General features: G+C 46.3%; 1 protein-coding gene across 4 annotated transcripts in view; it reads left to right on the top strand.

The window, feature by feature from the left end:
• Nucleotides 1-21,132, top strand: part of MMEL1 (membrane metalloendopeptidase like 1) — a 668,752-nt gene that overhangs the window by 314,231 nt on the left and 333,389 nt on the right. Inside the window, exon 1 of one of the 4 annotated variants that reach the window (XM_073656487.1) lies at nucleotides 3,844-3,886. The exons of the other annotated variants lie outside the window; for them this stretch is intronic. Within the exon in view, the coding sequence (XP_073512588.1) occupies nucleotides 3,859-3,886 (28 nt within the window). The 5' untranslated portion in view covers nucleotides 3,844-3,858. Of the gene's footprint in view, nucleotides 1-3,843; nucleotides 3,887-21,132 lie in introns of those variants that run through there. 4 annotated transcript variants of the gene reach the window in all.

Raw genomic sequence — 21,132 nt, 5'->3', positions numbered from 1 at the left:
GGGTGGCTGCCTGCATACTTGCGCTTGCATTCCAAGGAATGGGGTAGGGACATCTGAATGCTGCAGTGGGACAAGGACGTGGACGGTGATTGTTGCAAGTCTGCAGCGACAGGTGCATGGCGGGAGGCATCTTTGCATGCGCCAAGGATCACTTATGATGGGCACACTTTTAGGCCGTGACCTTGGAGTCAGAGATGCTTCCAGAGGTCTTCCCCATGCTGTTCCCATGTCTTTTCAAGCACTGTATGCATGTGTCTGATGATATGTCACACACCACATGGCAAGATAAGGTTGTAAAATGTTAAAATGAAAGTTCCTGGTGAATGCATTTGTCTTGGTTGAAAGCAATGCAAAAGTGCAAAAACGCATCAAAAAGGCTACGTATGAATATAGCCCAAGGTGTGGAGGAGTATTTTTGTTTTTTGGTTATTTATTTTGCTTTATATACATTGTACATGTCATGGAAAGGATGTTCCTTAACATATTTCCCAGGAAAATCCATTTTGGTTTTGTTTTGGTATGTTTTATTGTGAGTCCGTAAAAGTGGCGTAATACCTCTGACAACGTTGTTGATAGCAGTGACCTGGGAGTCATTTGAGCACTGTTCCCATCGATTTGGGCAATTTTTAGGCCCTCTGCAGATTGCCGAGGGGAGCCGCCTGAAAAATGCTCGAGTTTCCCATAGACTTACATTGGGCTCGTTGCTCGGGTCAAGCACCCGAGTATTCCAATTTGCTCGACCCGAGCTACTAGTACCCGAGCATTTTAGTGCTTGCTCATCACTAATCTTTATGTGTAACAATTATAGGGGGTAAGACTTTGAATAAAACAAATTTTTATTTTTGCTGTAGAACGCATTTTCACCTTAATAAACATATATGTACAAATAAAAAAATATATATATGTAGACCTGGTACAGTCACTGCCAACTCCACAATAACAAAATGAACTACTAGCTGCCACCACCAGTCATTTTTACAGACACATTGGACACTCGTTACATGTGGCATATGGCTTCAGGTGTGCGGTATATAGAGCAAGAGGAATGGAGATATTACATTTTATATATTTAATCCCGATTGGTAGGCAATGTTTATAAAAAATATTCAAAGATGTTACAAATTGGGAACAAAACAATACGGTATATACAATCACATGTTATAAAAGGGATTACAAAAGAAAAAGTACTAAACCTGTGTCATGGAAATGGCTCAGAGCTTAGCAGAGGGAGTTACTCCTTTTAGCAAAACTCCTTAGAGCAACAGAAAGAACCACATCAAGCTGTACCTTCCCAGACTGACAAATGACAGAAACCCAAACTCTGATTTTTATTAGATCAAGGTTACGTTCACATACCTCCTCTTGGTGAGCTCATATGGGGCTTGGTCGTGGGATGTGATAGGTCTTTGAGAAGTTTATTACATATCCGACTTTCGGGATATCTTCGTCCCTGGATGTCCCAGGCGGGAGATATTGTTGTCATGTTTCCTATCGCGACTTTACCTTTCTATAGAGATGAAACATGGCATGGATAGCATCATCCATCTTCCGATATTAAGTTGGATGTGTTCGGCCGCCTTATGGTGATGTGAGTGAATACATTATGTTCATCCCTTCGTTACGACGTCAAAAATATATCCCCCATAATTATTGGATCAATGCAAACCCCAATATTCATCACTGGCTCAGAAAGTGTCTGAGATAAGCCCTTTGAACAGAGGAAGCTCTCGCCTCTGAAGTGTACTTCGCCTCTGAGTATACGAATACTAGACTTGTTGGCTGATTTTCCGAGATCCCTTGGTGTAATTACCTGTTCACAGCAGTAGGTTCTACTTCAGTGGAGGTTGAAATGTCATCTCTTTCTCACTTCCCCAGTTATAATTAATCCCCTATGTTCAATTTGAGGGTGATATGTCTCCTCTCCAGAGATGTCTTTATGTATTTTCCAATTTTTCTCTATGACAAATACATTTTACACATATCACTCATGCATCAATTACATCTCATACATACGTCATTTACACATTAGATACCTGTTGTGAACACATTACTCATGCATTAGACACACCTCACCCACATCACTCATACATTAGATACATGTCGTGAACATATTACTCATGCATTAGACACACCTCACCCACATCACTCATACATTAGATACATGTCACAAATCACTCATGCATTAGACACATGTCGTACACACATCACTAACATAAAAAACATGTTGCAAACAAATTACTCACAAATTAGATTCATCTCCCCCACATCACTCATAAATTAAACTCATATTGCACACACGTCAGTCACACATTAGATATATGTGACACACATGTTACTAACACATTAAATATGCTATGCACACGCCCGGGCTGACTGGCGTGTGCGTGATTAGTGATCCCACTGTACCATGAACCAAGGAGTGCCTGGAGGGGCGTAACTAAGTATCAACCCGATCCGACCAAGGTCGCACGGCGGCTTAGTCGACTCCGTGGACCAAGGAGGGACCGAGCAGAGGGACCAGGTGTGACTCCAGGTCAGACCCCGGACACGGCTGTTGACCCACACCGGGGAATACAGGAACAGGCAGGTTAGGCTGGCACACAGACAGGTGGGTATTGGCAGGCTCGGCTGGAGTGCAGACAGGAGGATACTGGCAAGCACGGCTGGTATGCAGACAGGGGGGGTACTGGCAAGCATGGCTGGAGTGCAGACAGGGAGGCACTAGCAGGTTGGATAGGGTCCAGTACAGACTGGGATTCAGGAACAGAACCGCAAATGCGGCAGACAAGCAGAGCAGAGAGGAACCGCTGGAGTGGTGGGCAAAGCAGAGCAGAGAGATACCGCTGGAGTGGTGGGCAAGGCAGAGCAGGAGGAACCGGCGGAGCGGTGAGCAAGGCAGAGCAGGGCGAAACCGCCGGAGCGGTGAACAAGGCAGAGCAGAGAGGAACCGCCGGAGTGGTGAGCAAGGCAGAGCAGAGAGGAACTGCCAGAGCGGTGAGCAAGGCAGAGCAGAGATGAACTGCCGGAGCGGTGAGCAAGGCAGAGCAGAGAGGAACCACCGGAGCGGTGAGCAATGCAGAGCAGGAAGGAACCGCCGGAGCGGTGAGCAAGGCAGAGCAGAGCGAAACCGCCGGAGCGGTGAGCAAGGCAGAGCAGAGAGGACAGGGCTCTGTTCACACTGAACAGACTGGAAGGAACAAGCAGAACCAGAAACACACAAGGTACTTGCATTGAAGTAGCGAGTGGACTCTAAACTCACAACAGAAGTACAGAAACAACGATTATGGGGTTAGGTGCAGGATCAGAGACTGCAGGAAAAGGGAAGGTTCGGACACAGACACAAACAGGCTAGGAGAGTGTTCAGACAGGAACTGACACTGCAACAAGATACAGGAGCGAGTCTGGGTATATGACCCCCAGTATGGCGGACAAACAGGCTAGGAGAGTGCTCAGACAGGAACTGACATTGCAACGAGATACAGGAACAAGTCTGGGTATACGGCCCTGAGAGGCGGAAACAGGCTAGAAGACACAGATAACAGGTCTGGGAATACAGCCCCCAGAATGGCGGGACAGGCAAGAAGCAGAACAAGACCTGGCAAATTCAGAGTCAAGGAGCACACTGAATGTTAGAGTTGCTCAGGCATCTCCTACAGGGTGGAGTGGGTTTAAATATCCAGTGACTCATAGCAATAGGCTGGGGACGCATTAGAGGTGTGCCCACAGCAGCTATAAGAAACAGGAAGTAACCTGGCCGCCGCCCTAAGCAGTCAGACCATAGGCAAGCACACAGTATGAACAGGAGCAAGACTAGCAGACTGGACTGAAGGTTAAGATTGCGATCTTGCATAGTGGGAGATGGTGCACTATGCAAGCACGCTGCCAGGTATGTTACAAAATACATGACAAACACACATCACTTACACATTAGATACATGTTGAACACGTCACTCACATATTAGATACATGTCACGCATATCACTCATGCATTAGATACATGTCACGCACATCACTCAGACAGATACATATCAAACATATCACTCACACATTAGAAACATGTAGAATACAGACAGCACTCACACATTAGATATATGTACACATGTCACTCACACATTAGATACATATCACACATGTTACTTACACATTACATACTGTACATGCGGTACACAAATTATACAGATTTTCATAGTACAATCACATTACAATATTCCTCACAGCACCTGCCTTTTTTGGTGGTATGACACTAGCATCCCAATTGTGATAATGACTGGGTCCACGGTCTAGTTATGCTCTGCCCATACATTGCAGTAAGCCCTATCTATGTATCATGTGAAGCCCCTCCACCAAATGTGGCTATAAGAGAAACTATACAAAAACATTTCCTTATAAGCTTATAGGAACCTGTAAGCAGTATCTGCTCTCTGGTTGAGATGGGCCCCTTATTATTCTCCTAGCTCCTATTCTCTTCCTTCTGACCCCTTCTCTGCACGTCTTGCTTTGTTCTTTCTGCTCCATTCTACTGTCCCTTCCAATACTGTTGTCTCTGCTCTCTACTTCCTTCTTTGCTTTCTTACTGTGTTTCTCTCTTACTCTACTCCTTTTTTCCTTCTTTTCTTCCTTTACTCCTGCAGGGCTGAGGATCCTTTTCTTAACCCTCAACTGGTGAGGTGGGGTTTTTGTCATGCAACTGGTGATGTGGGGTTTCCTATACCCCAGTGTTTAGAAATCTCTTATTTTTACAGAAAATGCAAAGATCACGTTTGTTTTAATCGTTTTCTTATTGGTGATTGATTACACATGAGTATAACAAATTTTTGACACCCACAAATGGATGGAAGCTCGTGAGACACATATCCTCATACCAGCATTTTTCAGTGAATGGCAGCCGAACAAAAATTCCCTGGGGTGTGGCAAACCCCACCTCACCAGTTGAGGGTTAAGATGCTTCCTATACTGGCACACCCCAGACCTACTCACTGGAAACCCTCCTCCCCTACGCTCATCTGCTCCCCGTAGTGCTTGCACCTCCATCTAATAGCAATACAGGCAACAGAGGGAGGCAGAGGTAATGTTGTGCTCCACAAATACCGTGACCGGCAGAGTGGCCTATGTTGTATCAACCGACCAGAAATCTGATTATCATACAGCACCCAAATTCCCAAAGTGCACGCATAACACTCCATCATAACAAAAAAGTATGCAAATTGTCTCTTCAGAGAGGAAGACGACTAGAACTCTAGTGCCACCTATAGGAAGTAGCAATCCTAAAAGTCTATATCGACCCTTTAACGAGCCTTGACACATGACTTAAGATAAAAGTCAAAACCATAATCTCAATTTGCAAACACTGTGTTTCGGGGTACTGCCCCTCATCAGTACAAAGTGTGAGATATGGTTTGGCTGTGTGAGAGGCGTCCAAGGGGTCAGTATTGACTTTTAGGATTGCTACTTCCTATAGGTCGCACTATAGTTCTTGTGCTCTTCCTCACTGAAGAGACAATTTGCATATTTCCCAGAGGAGCATTGTGGCTTCAAAGTCTCCACACCTTGACATGCTTAACATGTCACTCTCATCAAGGAAAAATGTTACCCCTTGAGCACACAAGTAAAAACGCCATAAATATAGTGCTATACAAGAACTAAATAATGCCTCATATTTGTAATAAATGAGAAATAGAGATTTAGGCCCTGATTCATCAAAGCTTTTACGACAGTTTTCTGGTGTAAAAATCTTTGAAAAGTGACAAAATTGTTTCCCAATGAGAAAAAAAAATGTTGTGACTTTTTGGCAGTTTGATGCCATTTTTGCCCAGATCTGACAAAATTGGCAAAGCTGTGGCATCAAATTCATGAAAAAATGTGGCATACTTTATGGCACATATCTTATGTCAGTCCAGAGACTGGAGTAAGATTTGTGGCGAGGCGCACTTGGAGGTGCATGCCACTTTGCATCTCTCCTGATTCATTAAGAAGCATTTATCTCTTAATGGATCAGGCACCTCGCACTCCACCGTGCCACGTCATCAAAATCAGTGTGAAAACGGCGTGAAAAACTTTGGTCTTGATAAATCATGGCCTTAGAGTTTGCTGTGCACTATGGGGGCAGAGTAGTGGAGGTTGTTCAATAATGGTAGCCTTGCTTGCCCTTTTTGCCTAAGTTAGAAGAAGCATTGATTTCACAAGCACATTGCTTCAAAGTTTGCATTTTTTCGTAAAGCTGAAAGTTGTGTTAATCGTGAACACGAAAAACATCCAAAGAGGCACCTCTTCCACCTGCCAAATAACAGATCATGTTATTGTTTGCCTCATCCCAAAACATCTGGAGGAGCATGGGCGAAGCAAGGGAGTGACTTCAGAGTATGACCTCCTATGTGATGAAAGAGTCGGCATCTGTGTATCAACAGGAGGTAGACTCTCAAATCCACACACACTCCACAACTAGGAAAGTCACGTTGTAATATAGTAGCAATACAGCCATCCAATTTCCTTGAAAAATAAGAAAATAAAATTCTCAGCAAATACTTGAGTTCCTAGGTATATCTGTGTCTTAGAGAGAATCATTAAACGTCTCAATTCAGCTTTCAAAACGGTTGTCTTCTAGCTTTCTCCGAGCCTAGAAGGACAAATGTACCTAACTCTGTAGGGAAGGAAGCACTGTAGAAAAACCCTCTGGGAAACTATTTTAAAAAATAAAAAGCAGGTATACTTAAAGGAGGTCATATACGTAAGAAAAAGTGAAAACAGCCAATTCTGGAACGTTCCTCCTGGTCTTTGTTTATAAGTGTCCACACGTGACGCTGTTACCTGTAGTACAAATGATGATGAATGACCCCATTATGAAATTATGGCCTATTGCTAGCATATCCCATCACTTTTTTGATGGGATACTCTGTAGAACCAATTTGCAACAATGTGACAGGACTTTTTTTTATCAACATATTTACTTACAGTGGAAGAATCTTTCAAGTTGGACAGAGACAACTTGAGCATGTATCCATTTGTCACCTTCATCTGTAGACATGTCATCATCATGTGCTGTATTTACAGAAGGAAAGATTTTCTTCTCTCTTTAAGCTTTCCCCAAAATAATTTTTAGGCTTATTTGTCTTTGAAAGAATTATTTATTTAATAAATCTGGCTAACGGAAAAATTACTTAATGTTTATTCTTTTAATAATGGGAACTGAAAAAAACGCAGGTTGAGTCAAAGAGTGTCAGTAACCTTAATGGAGCAGCAACATTGGCAAAGAATTTCCATTTCACTTGACTTTTTATGATTGGTATTAACAGTGGCATAAAGAAATTGAATTAAGAAAAAAGACAAAATTCACCAAAGATATCCTATTCCTTTCCAATTAAGTAAAGTGAACACTGCATTAGGTGCTGGATTGTGAAAGATTTAACATTATATATAAAAAAAAAGTGGCAATCATTATAGCATGTAATTACACCTATTGCTATCTATGATATTGACCCAACACTGATTTCCAGAATTTTAGGCTCTATAGGAACCTTGGATCATTTTGGCATGCTTAGAGATGTCACTGGGAATCTGACAATATTCCATTGATGTGAGTGGACCAAAGCAGGAATAGGGGACAGGTAGAAGGAATTATGACTTCAGTATCTACAGATTATTTTGTAGCTTGTAAGAATGGAAGTGCTAGAAGGTGTGTACTTAAAGGGAATCTGTCAGCATTTTTTGCTATGTAATCTGAGGACAGCACGAAGTAAGGGTTAAAAGACAGATTTCAATGATGTGTCACATGTCCAGCTTTGTGGTGTTGTTTACTTGGATTGAAAGGTTAATCACTTGGGTATTATCATTGATGTGACTAGCTCTGCTGCACTTCAATGTCCACTCCGCCCCCTCCTGTGATAAGCAGCTCACTGTCTTATAAACAATATACACACAGAGCTTGGTGTGGGCGGGGTTAGCTTCCTCAGCTCTGCTGCATTGCTAAATTTAAAAACTCTGATTGTGTCAGAACTGCTGCACCCAGTAAACTAACTGATACAACGGCTGCACCCAGTAGATTGATAAATCGTTGGATTCAGGGTCTCTTTGCCTATATTGTGCTGCTCTCAGATGAGGTAGCAAAAGCCTGTTGACAGATTCCCTTTAAAATGGTGAAAGATTTTATGAATAAAATTATTTCCAAGTTATAGTATTTATTTAATTTAAATGCATTTGGGTAATAAAAGAACAAAAATATTGCATAATTGTAACTCTAATCACTATTCACAGACAAGCCGTGAGGCAGAATAGTCAAACGTTCCGGGGTCAGATACCAAGAGAGTACATAGTAAACTGAAGGGGAAAGACAAATATGAAGTCAGGTCATGGTCTGAGGTTAGAATATCAGGAAAATAGCGGATCAGGGCAAAGGGGCTAGGAAAAAGATAGCAATAGATCAACAAAGAAAGCAATAGATCAACAAACAGAGCACAGGAATACAAGGCAAACCACCGAGCAAATGCTACATCTGGAGATCTGGGACTGACATCTTAGCTAAATAGCTGGATAATCTCTTGGAACAGGGAACACCTGAAGGAAGATCAGCACCCCCCAGTCTCAGATTGGACTGCTGACCTGTCAATCAAAATAATGACAGCTCAGCACACCCCTGCAGTAGATTGGATGGCTGACCTGTCAACCAAAATACTGACAGCTCAGCACGCCCCTGCAAGCACGCCCCTGCAATAGATTGGACGACAGAGCTGTCAGTCACTGCATCAAAGACACACTGAGCGGAGGAATTGTGATAATAAGTTCACCCTTTAATATATCAGAAAGTGAAAAAGTTGTAGTTCTGATGCCTTCATCTTGGCCATTTGATAATGGATTGTATTGACTTGTATGATGACTTAAATGAGGTGCAGGAAATTCTAGCCGCGCCCATAAAAAAGAAAATTTGGGACTGAAAACAAGAGAAGAGGCAATTTCCATATTTATTTTCACAGAGAAGCATTGCATGGCCTATAAGTCCCCTTACACTGACATGTCAAGCATGTTACTCTCCACAAGGAGAGATGCTAGCCGTTAGACCCCAGTCAGGCCTCTTATACAGTCAAATCAGATTTTTTGTTTTGCACCGAAGAAGAGCAACACCCTGAAATGTGTGTGCAAATAGAGATTTTGGTTTGGTTTTATGCTATGTCATGTGGCAAGGTTCGTTAAAGGGAATCTGTCAACAGATTTTTCCTATGTAATCCTAGGGCAGCATGAGGTATGGGCTAAGATACTGATTTCAGCCATATGTCACTTATTAGACTGTATGCTGTTATTTCAATACAATCAGTGCTTTATAAGCAGGAGATTATCACTGCCAGCTAGCTGTCCACTTCTCTCCTGGTCCAACCACACACACCCTTAGCATTGATTAGCAGTTTACTGGTAATATATAAAGTATATAGAAATCTGCCAATCAGTGGTGTGGGAAGGGTTAACTTTTAGAGCACTGCTACATCTATAGCAGAGAAATCTCTGATTGCATCACAACTGCTGGACACAGTAAACTAAATATGTCGCTGCAAACAGGGTCTCTTTCCCCAGCAGTTATGCTGCTCTCAGATGGGATAGCAAAAACCCGATGACAGATTCCCTTTAAAAGGTTGATATTGAATTGTAGGATTCCTACATCCAATAGGTGGCACTATAGAGTTCAAGTCCTCTTCCTCTCTGAAGAGGCATTTGCATATTTAATTTCCGAGAGGAGCATTGTATGGCCTATAAGTGTCCTTACACCAGCATGTCGCTCTCTACAGGGAGGGAAGTTATCCCTTAGACGCAGGTGCAAATTTGTAGATTTACAACTTTACCTTCATAATGTACATATGCCCTTTTTTCTTAAACTGGAAAGCCCCAATATCTGTCTTCCTTGGTAGTAGTTATAAATTGGGCACAGTCAGAAAAAAATAGTTAGATCTGAGAAAGAGTGATAGGTTTTGTCCCAATTCCTTCTGTGATAAGCAGCACATTTTTGGAGAGTCTCATTTGACTAGCTGGGAGTTCAGTCAATCCTATCTGGGCATTCTTGTAATAACAAATCATTGCAATTTAAAGTAGTTCTGTCACCATTTTTCACAATACAAACTTTGCATTATCCAATAGACATCCAGACTCCTAATAAGGCTGATGTACTTACTATGAAAATCCACATCAGAATGACTGTGTAATCCTCATATTAAAATGAGCATTTCATGAGTCCAGCTAAAGATTTAGAGAGTCCAAATGTATTCAAACTCTGCCCACCAAGCCTGACTGACAGTCACAGCTTGTACTAAGCAGTGTGAGATCTCAGCAGCAGTATTTAGGAGATACATTGAGGAGCTGTCAATCAGGCTAGATGGGCAGAGATGGAGATTAAACTTTTAAAAGGATTATACAACCTTTTTAATATGGATTATCAAAGTAAGTACTCCAGCCTCATCAGGCCTCATAGATCCTTTTAATAACGAATGCAGTTTTTTCAATGAAATTGACACTATAGTTTTTTATTTTTTCACTTTTGTTTTTTTCCTCCTTACTCTGCAAAAACTTTAACTTTTTTTTCTGCCAACCTAGCTTGTTTTATTCCAGACAAGTAACATTTTTAAGTGACACCATTAATTTTACCACATAGTGCACTGGAAAAAAAATTCACATAGTATGGAATTGAAAAAAAGCAAAATAACATGGAATATATCCTGCTCGGCGAACATAGTAGTCATCTTTACAAAGCACATGAATAAGTATATACATCATACCACTGGATAGATGGAACATCAGATACAGGGGCACACTGAAAGAAAGTGGGGCTTGATTCGTGGTGCAACCACCCCGATGCGTGTTTCGGTTACCCTTCGTCAGGGTCATGAAGGAATGACGTATACGACATATATATATACTTATTCATGTGCTTTGTAATGACTACTATGTTCGCCAATGAGGATATATTCCATATTATTTTGTATATACGAGCTAGGTCTCTGTTTGGGGATTCTGCCAGGCACTGAACAGGGGCGGTATATAATATAACAATTGATGTGAGGTTATATTGTTTGTAATCACGCCTTCATGTCTGATGGGCTGAGCTTACTGTTAATATGGATACATTTATGACATTGGGCTCCACTATGATGTGACCTTTTGTTTCTCAATCATTTGCACTTTGCACTTTCCCCCATTTACTTGTTAATATCTACTTATGAATAAAAGTTAGATTTCTTACAAACTACTCTGTGGCCTATAATCGTCCTTTCCCCCCCACGGCCCCGTTTTGATATTGCTTTTTGATGATTGGCCCCAGACGAGTCCCATTATATGGAAGTTTACACTACAATTTACGCTATTTAACATATTACTTGAATACTACCATTCCTGTGAATCCCTTACATTATAATTGGAGTTGGAGTTGATATCGCAGGTTTGGAATCATAGATACAGTTATAAAGTAGTTTATACTACGGCATTGTTCTGCATATTTACAACTCTCTTTTTTGTATATTCCAAAGTTGGACTCCTGGGGCAGAAATGATGATGTCACCAGTGTAAAAGAAAACAATTTGTGAAATCCACAGAAATCTTTACTTGCAAATTGATGTTGTTTGGCACAAATGTCACAGTTGTAACATCATCACGTTGTAGAATTTATGTTGTTTTAATTGCAACAATGTTTCATCCTTAATACTTGGAAACATAGTTTAAATAAACGCTCCAATGAATAATGTTCTGCTATTTCAGGTGCCCTCATGTATCTAACTAAACTCTCCTTGTATTTTTATGTGGTGGGCTTAAATAGCAGCTCCCATAGCTACACCAATTAGCCACTGATGCCATCTTGGTCACTTCCTATTTGTTCCTCTACTTTAAATTCTCTTCTGTCCTTGCCCATACAGACGCACAGACTATACAATAAAACTACAAATCCCATAATGCATCTGGAATCAGCTTTACCTCCACACTGTGAGCTAATAGAGGTAGGCTAAAAATGTACATAAAGCAGAGGATTGCACAAGCAAGGGCTGGGAACAGGGGAGATTTTATTGTGGATGCATTGGTTGCAGTTGCATTTGGACCTTGGAGCCTAGAAGGACCCAATTGGCCTATATGAGAAGACTAATACAATTTATCTCCTGGTGCTGTTTCTGCCTGTGAGGGGAGCTATCGGTGGCCGCTCACAGGCATCACGTGACCCCCGGCTGCAGACTGCTCTGACATCTGCTGACGTCACGACAAGTCCAGGCTGCAGCTGGGGGTCTCTCTCTTCTGCGTTCCACCGGTGGCTGCTGGGTTGTGGGCAGGGTTACTCCGCGCGTCATACCAGGCTTCCGCCGCGCACTTTCCCTTTCCCCATTCATTGGGAAAGCGCACGGAGGATGTGACACAGGGGGTAACCCCGCCCAGTACCCAGCAGCCCCCGCTGGGACCCCAGCGCTGAGTCACACCTCACTTGACATGACATCAGCGAGGGGTCACGTGCTGTCTGTGAGCGGCCACCAATAGCGCCACTCACAGGCAGAAACAGCACCAGGAGCTAATTAGAAATAAGCTTCTATTTATCATTAAAACACATTGACATATTTTTAATAGTACTGGACAGACAACCCTTTTAAGTCCAGAACTCTGAATTCTGAGTAAAGGTGCGTTTACACTTGCCGTGCGGGCAAGGTAAATTATTGCCAATCAGCAGCATAAAAGCCCTCATGTAGTAGCCTCTTTGGATACTCTGACCACACATCCCATCAATAATACAGTCCTTCTGTTCATATAGACTGTCATTGTTGCCGGCAGCATGTGTCTTGTTTGCACAGTGCTGCCGAGAACAATGATCTTTAAGCAGCTTAAACATCAGTTCACTCAACAAATGAAGCTGTGTAAGCTATTACAGTATGTTGTTTCTGTGCTAAATGCCACTGTGATGTGCAACTACGCTACTACCATTTTATTTGGAAATACTTTATCTTTGAACTGTACCTGTAGTTTCAGATCACTTTTCAGAATAAGCTTTCATGTATATGCACTTTCCGAATAACCCTTTCTTGTGATTTGACATGTAGATTTTTTTTTACCAATTTCCTTTCTGCAAACTGCTTTTCTTAACTACCATAGTCCCAAAGACGGTTGATTGAGCCTGACTACTATATTGTTTCATATAGAGAGCACACAAAGACATGAGGCATTCCTGCTATTCTGTAAATCTGTCGCACACAGACAGAAGCAGCAGCAGAGATGACATTATAAAGCAGTACTGAGCAGTGCAGCTGTAAATCCAGATCCAGTCCTTACTAGAAAATAACTGCACCATGTATGTTATGTTATGTTAGTAAGGATGGACCTGAGTGTGAAATTGATGAAACATGACCTAAGTAAGCAATGGGGAAAGAAGCGGCAGATTGAGAATCTTTTCAGAAATCCAGAGTATTTTAGATAAATTGTGTGAAAAGAAGTCATCTATCTACTCTTTGGAAGTTAATGAGGATGGTGTCACTGTCTCCGCCTTGAGACAAATTGAACATGAAGAGGAAGTCCGGGTTGCAGCTGATCGCTGACTTCCTCTTCATGCTCAATTCGACAGGAGGTGGGGACAGTGACGCCAGCGCTGACTGAGCGCAGGCGTCACGTGTCACAACAACAGCACCAGAGCCCGGGGAGAGCGAGTGCTGATACCGAGGGTATGGCGCCAGCACAGGAGGTGAGTATAAGCTTTATTATTTTATGGGGGGTATGACAAGGAGTTGTCCAAGTAGTGGACAACTTCTTTAAGTTAGTAGAGACACAGCAACATTTAACAAGTAACAAACTCAGCTAGTAGGTCACAGACTGATAATGGAAAGAGCACCAGCAGCATTACTAATTCCATACATTTTGCATCCAACTTGTCATTTACTTATGACGCGCCCCCTGGGCCAGTGTTGTTTGGGGGATACCCGGAGCCGGATCAGATGGGGGTTGTAGTCTCCGAGTGGCTGTGACCCGGTCCGTGCCCAGGGTGTCAAGCTCAGTGTGTGGCAGTCCTTATGATGTTACTAGATGTTCTTTTGTGTCGACTACGCCACCCGTTGAATTGCGGTCAGTACGGCCGCCGCTGCAGCAGGGTCCGCTGAGGCTGATGATGTATGTGCAGCTCAGGTAGTATAACCCCCAACGGGAGGGGTATAGCCTCAGGGGGTCAGTTGCAGAGGATGGGGGTTGTGGTGGTGCAGCGGGGATGGAAATGAGAGTCAGAGTCGGGCTGTGCAGTTCAGGGTTTGTTTACTTACTGCAGTTGTTCTGGTCACTCCGGCCTTAAGTGACCACCCGAGCCGTGCTGCGTCCACCAGGTCCTGGACTCGGCCAACCCCCAGGTGATTCTGGAGCGTGGTCCTGAGCTCCCTTTCTGTCCTGTCCTCTTCTCTGGCCTTCCCCACCAGGGATCCACCTATGTCCGGCTCCCTCGGGCCTCTTGGTGGTAAACCCTTGTCTCTGGGTTCCCTGACCCTATTCCTGGTCTGCCTTCCGGGTGGATTTAGTGGGTGATCGTGGCAGATCGATCCTGCCCACGACCTCCGGTTCCTGGCTAAGGTGTGCTGTAGCCTCCGCCAGCTTGGGATCCGGTACCCTGTTGCCAACTCTTCACCCTCTGATCTAATTTGGGCTCTTGGAGTTCCTTCTTTCTCCCCCTCTGGGTCTTTCTTTCTCCTCTCTCTCTCTCTTTGCCTTGGAGCTGCTCTTCTCCTCTGCTCTAACAGACTGACCTCACTCTGCAAAAGACTGACTCTGATCTAAGATGGTGCCCACCTTATATACTCCCTCTATGTGTGAGCTCAGGTGACCAGCACCCAATGAGCTCCTAGCTTTACCCAGGCTGCTCCCCCTATCTGCCCCTATACTACTGGGATGTTCCACCCCCCTCCCACTCCAGCCAGGAACAGACTCTGTCGTACCTGCACATTTCTCTAGTGGGAGTACCATCGGTCTGTTCCCCGGAAATGGGATGTGTGTAGTGCATGCAGCCTACTGAGCTCAGTTCCACACTCCATCCTTACCCGGGAGTGGAATATCACACCTCTGGCTGAGGTGCAATACCCCTGTAGCAGCCGAATCCTCAGGGTGCTACATTCCCCCCTGGTAAATCACAGCACGTCCTCGGGCTGTAAGATATAAAAACATCCACAAACATACATTTTTTTTTTCATAAAACATAAACATATAAAACATCATCAGCAGCAATAAACTTTTCATATAAACATTCTTGTTTCTGGTTCCTCCGGTCACGGTGCAACTTGTGACCGGGTAAAGTGCGACAGTCTCTCTTGGAATAAAACAGTTTCCTATAAAACCGGTAGGGGGCGCTTTAGGAAGCGCAACTATATACAAGGGGATATGGCCGCTCTCAGTCCTCGGCCAGGTATTAGGAACTAGGGATGACCGCTCTCAGTCCTCGGTCAGTGGGAATATGGACACACGGGGTTAACAGTTCACTTTTGGCTGGTCCCAACGGGGACTATATTTTAACTAAGTAACAGTTCTTATACCCTGACGGGTAACTTTATACAGTCTCTCCACTACCGTACTCAACGACGGCGTCCTCCTGCTCTTTCTTTGTTGGTTGGTTTCAGTTTCAGACCCGTCCGGGTCCTCTTGCTCCTCCTCACACCGCAGCTCCTCCTCCGTCAGGCGATGCACATGGAGGGCGTAGGGTCCTTTGGCACACTTGTGCCGGGTGAAGGTGACCTCGTCCCCTAAATACAGGTCACGACCTCTGTGTCCCTCCGGTAGGTGGGACTCAACGTCTCTCCTGGTCACGAAGACGTCGCCTGGGGTGCGGTGATCCCTGATGAAACCCCACCCATGCTGCAGATTGAACTTTATCACAGTCCCGATGGTACGGGGACCATGCGCTGCACGGGGGTTTCTCCTGGTCCGGCTCTTCTGCTCCGCGCTCCTTATTTGGGCTTGTTGTTCCCGGACCCGCCTCTCTCTCCGCTCCCTCTCAAAGACCTCGAGCTGCTGGCGGCAGCACTCTGCACGCTCCGCTGCGGCTGCCCGAGTCTCCTGAGTGAACCCCATGAGGTCTTCTCCGGTGGGATCCCACTCAAACTGGGTCTCTTCTAGCGGGGGCGAGATCCTCTTCATGGGCTTTGGAGCCGGGATCAGGGGTTCGCACATGGCCCTTGCTTTTTGCAGCTCCAGCTGGATGTATTCCTGGGGCCATACGAAGGGCTGCCCATCCGGGCACGTATGCTGGGCGAACAGGTCCTCACCCAGGTGCGGTACTTTAGGTGTTGAGGGCGCGTTGATGGTAGCGGCGCCCGGGTCGACCAGGCCTTGCGACCAGGCTTGGGGCACCCTAAAGGCAAAGGGCACCGTAAGAACGGCGGCGCCCTGTGTTACTTGGCCCTGCGACCAGGCCGGGGGCTCCGCGGAGGTAGGGGGCGCTGTTGGTATTGCGGCGCCCGGCGGTACTAGGCCTTGCGACCAGGCCGGTGGTATTTCCTGCTTGGCCACGCTCGGGGTCGAGGCGTGTGACGTCACAGGGGTCGCGGCTTCCGTTTGAGGCCTAGTCTGCGGCGGTGACGTTGCAGCGACGGGCACGGCAGGGGGTACTTTGGGCTCTGCGACGGGGAGCTGGGGCAGGCACGCGGTTTCCCGGCTCGGGGTAGTGACGTCCCCTTTACCTGCCTCCATTCGTTCGGCTCCCTTCTCGGCGCCGTCTCCGGCCTTCAGTCCTCCTGCGCCATCCTCAGAGGCGGTCTGTCTCCTCGTCTCGGGTGGCGTGCTCCGCTGACGGATTTCGGTCTGCTGGGCCATCTCTCGGCTCCACTCCGCCAACGTCTCTCGCTGCACCCGGGCCATCCTCCGTGCGAGGCCCTCCAGCGCAGTCTGTGCACACTCCCGGTCTCGGGGGAGCTGTGCTAGGATCTCCAGCAGGCCTTCTGGAGTGGCGACCTGCAACAGGCTCCTGACCACTGGGTCGGTGCTGCCTGGAGTGGCGGCCCGCATCAGGCTCCTGACCACTGGGTCGGTGCTGCCTGGCTCTCCCTCCATCTCCGGGTGTGCTTTCTCTGGACTCTCTTCCAGACGTCTTGTCTCCGGGTGCGCTCTCTCCAGACTCCTCCAGGCGACACCCATCTTTGTTCTCTTCTTCTGTCTCCGCCCACATCGAGGGTGGTCCCGGGGCAACTTCAGTTCCAGGGGCAGTTCTCTTACGCTGATGGACACTTCCAGCATCACAGTCTCTGTTGGTGGGCGCGGTTTCCGCTTTTGGCGCCATTCTTCGACCTGGCCCACGATGGGAGGTGGCCTCTTGCCACCCTCTGGCACGCCCATAATGGCGTCCGCTCTTCCAAGGCGGAAAATCTTTGGAAATGGCGGGAATCGTCTCCCAGTGGCGGGAAACTCCATGGATGGCGGGAAAAAGCTGCAAATGGCGGACAACCGGCGGGAAACGACCTGTGATGGGGCCCGTAATGGGGACCCTCCGGAACCGGCGGGAGACTTCTTTTTGAGGTAACGGTGTACTTTTCTTCAGGCACGCAGTACCCGGTGGTTGTGGGCACGAAATCCTGCCGACTACGCCAAAGTTGACGCGCCCCCTGGGCCAGTGTTGTTTGGTGGATACCCGGAGCCGGATCAGATGGGGGTTGTAGTCTCCGAGTGGCTGTGACCCGGTCCGTGCCCAGGGTGTCAAGCTCAGTGTGTGGCAGTCCTTATGATGTTACTAGATGTTCTTTTGTGTCGACTACGCCACCCGTTGAATTGCGGTCAGTACGGCCGCCGCTGCAGCAGGGTCCGCTGAGGCTGATGATGTATGTGCAGCTCAGGTAGTATAACCCCCAACGGGAGGGGTATAGCCTCAGGGGGTCAGTTGCAGAGGATGGGGGTTGTGGTGGTGCAGCGGGGATGGAAATGAGAGTCAGAGTCGGGCTGTGCAGTTCAGGGTTTGTTTACTTACTGCAGTTGTTCTGGTCACTCCGGCCTTAAGTGACCACCCGAGCCGTGCTGCGTCCACCAGGTCCTGGACTCGGCCAACCCCCAGGTGATTCTGGAGCGTGGTCCTGAGCTCCCTTTCTGTCCTGTCCTCTTCTCTGGCCTTCCCCACCAGGGATCCACCTATGTCCGGCTCCCTCGGGCCTCTTGGTGGTAAACCCTTGTCTCTGGGTTCCCTGACCCTATTCCTGGTCTGCCTTCCGGGTGGATTTAGTGGGTGATCGTGGCAGATCGATCCTGCCCACGACCTCCGGTTCCTGGCTAAGGTGTGCTGTAGCCTCCGCCAGCTTGGGATCCGGTACCCTGTTGCCAACTCTTCACCCTCTGATCTAATTTGGGCTCTTGGAGTTCCTTCTTTCTCCCCCTCTGGGTCTTTCTTTCTCCTCTCTCTCTCTCTTGGCCTTGGAGCTGCTCTTCTCCTCTGCTCTAACAGACTGACCTCACTCTGCAAAAGACTGACTCTGATCTAAGATGGTGCCCACCTTATATACTCCCTCTATGTGTGAGCTCAGGTGACCAGCACCCAATGAGCTCCTAGCTTTACCCAGGCTGCTCCCCCTATCTGCCCCTACACTACTGGGATGTTCCACCCCCCTCCCACTCCAGCCAGGAACAGACTCTGTCGTACCTGCACATTTCTCTAGTGGGAGTACCATCGGTCTGTTCCCCGGAAATGGGATGTGTGTAGTGCATGCAGCCTACTGAGCTCAGTTCCACACTCCATCCTTACCCGGGAGTGGAATATCACACCTCTGGCTGAGGTGCAATACCCCTGTAGCAGCCGAATCCTCAGGGTGCTACATTCCCCCCTGGTAAATCACAGCACGTCCTCGGGCTGTAAGATATAAAAACATCCACAAACATACATTTTTTTTTTCATAAAACATAAACATATAAAACATCATCAGCAGCAATAAACTTTTCATATAAACATTCTTGTTTCTGGTTCCTCCGGTCACGGTGCAACTTGTGACCGGGTAAAGTGCGACAGTCTCTCTTGGAATAAAACAGTTTCCTATAAAACCGGTAGGGGGCGCTTTAGGAAGCGCAACTATATACAAGGGGATATGGCCGCTCTCAGTCCTCGGCCAGGTATTAGGAACTAGGGATGACCGCTCTCAGTCCTCGGTCAGTGGGAATATGGACACACGGGGTTAACAGTTCACTTTTGGCTGGTCCCAACGGGGACTATATTTTAACTAAGTAACAGTTCTTATACCCTGATGGGTAACTTTATACAGTCTCTCCACTACCGTACTCAACGACGGCGTCCTCCTGCTCTTTCTTTGTTGGTTGGTTTCAGTTTCAGACCCGTCCGGGTCCTCTTGCTCCTCCTCACACCGCAGCTCCTCCTCCGTCAGGCGATGCACATGGAGGGCGTAGGGTCCTTTGGCACACTTGTGCCGGGTGAAGGTGACCTCGTCCCCTAAATACAGGTCACGACCTCTGTGTCCCTCCGGTAGGTGGGACTCAACGTCTCTCCTGGTCACGAAGACGTCGCCTGGGGTGCGGTGATCCCTGATGAAACCCCACCCATGCTGCAGATTGAACTTTATCACAGTCCCGATGGTACGGGGACCATGCGCTGCACGGGGGTTTCTCCTGGTCCGGCTCTTCTGCTCCGCGCTCCTTATTTGGGCTTGTTGTTCCCGGACCCGCCTCTCTCTCCGCTCCCTCTCAAAGACCTCGAGCTGCTGGCTCCTCTGCTCTAACAGACTGACCTCACTCTGCAAAAGACTGACTCTGATCTAAGATGATGCCCACCTTATATACTTCCTCTATGTGTGAGCTCAGGTGACCAGCACCCAATGAGCTCCTAGCTTTACCCAGGCTGCTCCCCCTATCTGCCCCTACACTACTGGGATGTTCCACCCCCCTCCCACTCCAGCCAGGAACAGACTCTGTCGTACCTGCACATTTCTCTAGTGGGAGTACCATCGGTCTGTTCCCCGGAAATGGGGTGTGTGTGGTGCATGCAGCCTACTGAGCTCAGTTCCACACTCCATCCTTACCCGGGAGTGGAATATCACACCTCTGGCTGAGGTGCAATACCCCTGTAGCAGCCGAATCCTCAGGGTGCTACACTTACACCATCCTGCTCTGACAGATGTGACCATTCTGAGTGAATATATTATCCCCTAGTGAATTTAATATATTAATCCACTATAAAGCTTGAATCTCAGAAGTGCCTTCACTGAACCCTCTGGTCCATTTATCTTGTGTTATCTTTCATATCCACCTTGTCTAACAATTCTTCCAATATTGGTGATCACAAAGACAAGGCCCCCCGTTATTATCCCCAAAGGGCCAAAAGAGTGGCTGCGGAAATAAAAAGTTACATTTCAAAGACTTTCTGCCTCATTTGCTGCATTTGTCATTGTCAAAGAAAGAAATAATTAGTTTCTTTCATGGCAGACTGAATGTTTAATTAGATAAAGATTATGCAAATGAGCGCATTTAGTGAGTGTTTTCAATTTAAAGGGACTAACTGATTTCACTGAATACAACTACAAATTAAAAGTGCTTCATCTCTGAGCCCAGCGCGCACTCTCTGTATAAGGGGGGGTCTATGATAAGCACAGGTAATGCTAGCCCCGATGACCTTGTCCTTTGAGAACACAAGGTTCTCATCAAGGGGTAAAAAAAGAGGGCAAAAGAGAGCAATAGGAAAAAGGAGAAGTTCACAGCATTACTGTAAACCATTTGAAAAAAAATGCTTACATTAAAGGCGGTGTTCAGTATGGAAACCTTAATTGTAAAATAGACAGGTCGCTTGCTGATAAACTGATTATGAGAAATCGTAAAAAAAATCTATAGACAAAAACTGGGCGTGTTTCCTATTATGCTGTAATCAAGGCAAAGATTCAGGAAGGTGGCACACTGACATTTTTTGGGGCCCTTATTTTCCCCTTAGAAGCAACCTTAATTAAAAACTGCTCACAAAAAAAGACAAAAATTCAAAAAACATCACAGAAAAGAAACCAACCTTACGAACACCATGTCAAATTACCAATGCACAAGCAGGATGCAGCCGACCTTCATGATAATGGCGGGGGCAGCACAGGTGCAAAATACTGATGCAACAGCCACTCACTAACCTAACAATTCATGGAGGGTGTGGCTGTGTAGCATTAAAAATGCACACAGACGAGGCTTGCTTAGGACGCCAGTCACACAGAT

This window comes from Phyllobates terribilis, unplaced genomic scaffold, assembly GCF_046119375.1.
Source record: "Phyllobates terribilis strain yellow unplaced genomic scaffold, ASM4611937v1 Scaffold_12__6_contigs__length_324123572, whole genome shotgun sequence".
Lineage (NCBI taxonomy): Eukaryota > Metazoa > Chordata > Amphibia > Anura > Dendrobatidae > Phyllobates > Phyllobates terribilis.
This window is presented reverse-complemented; position numbering and strand designations above follow the sequence as displayed.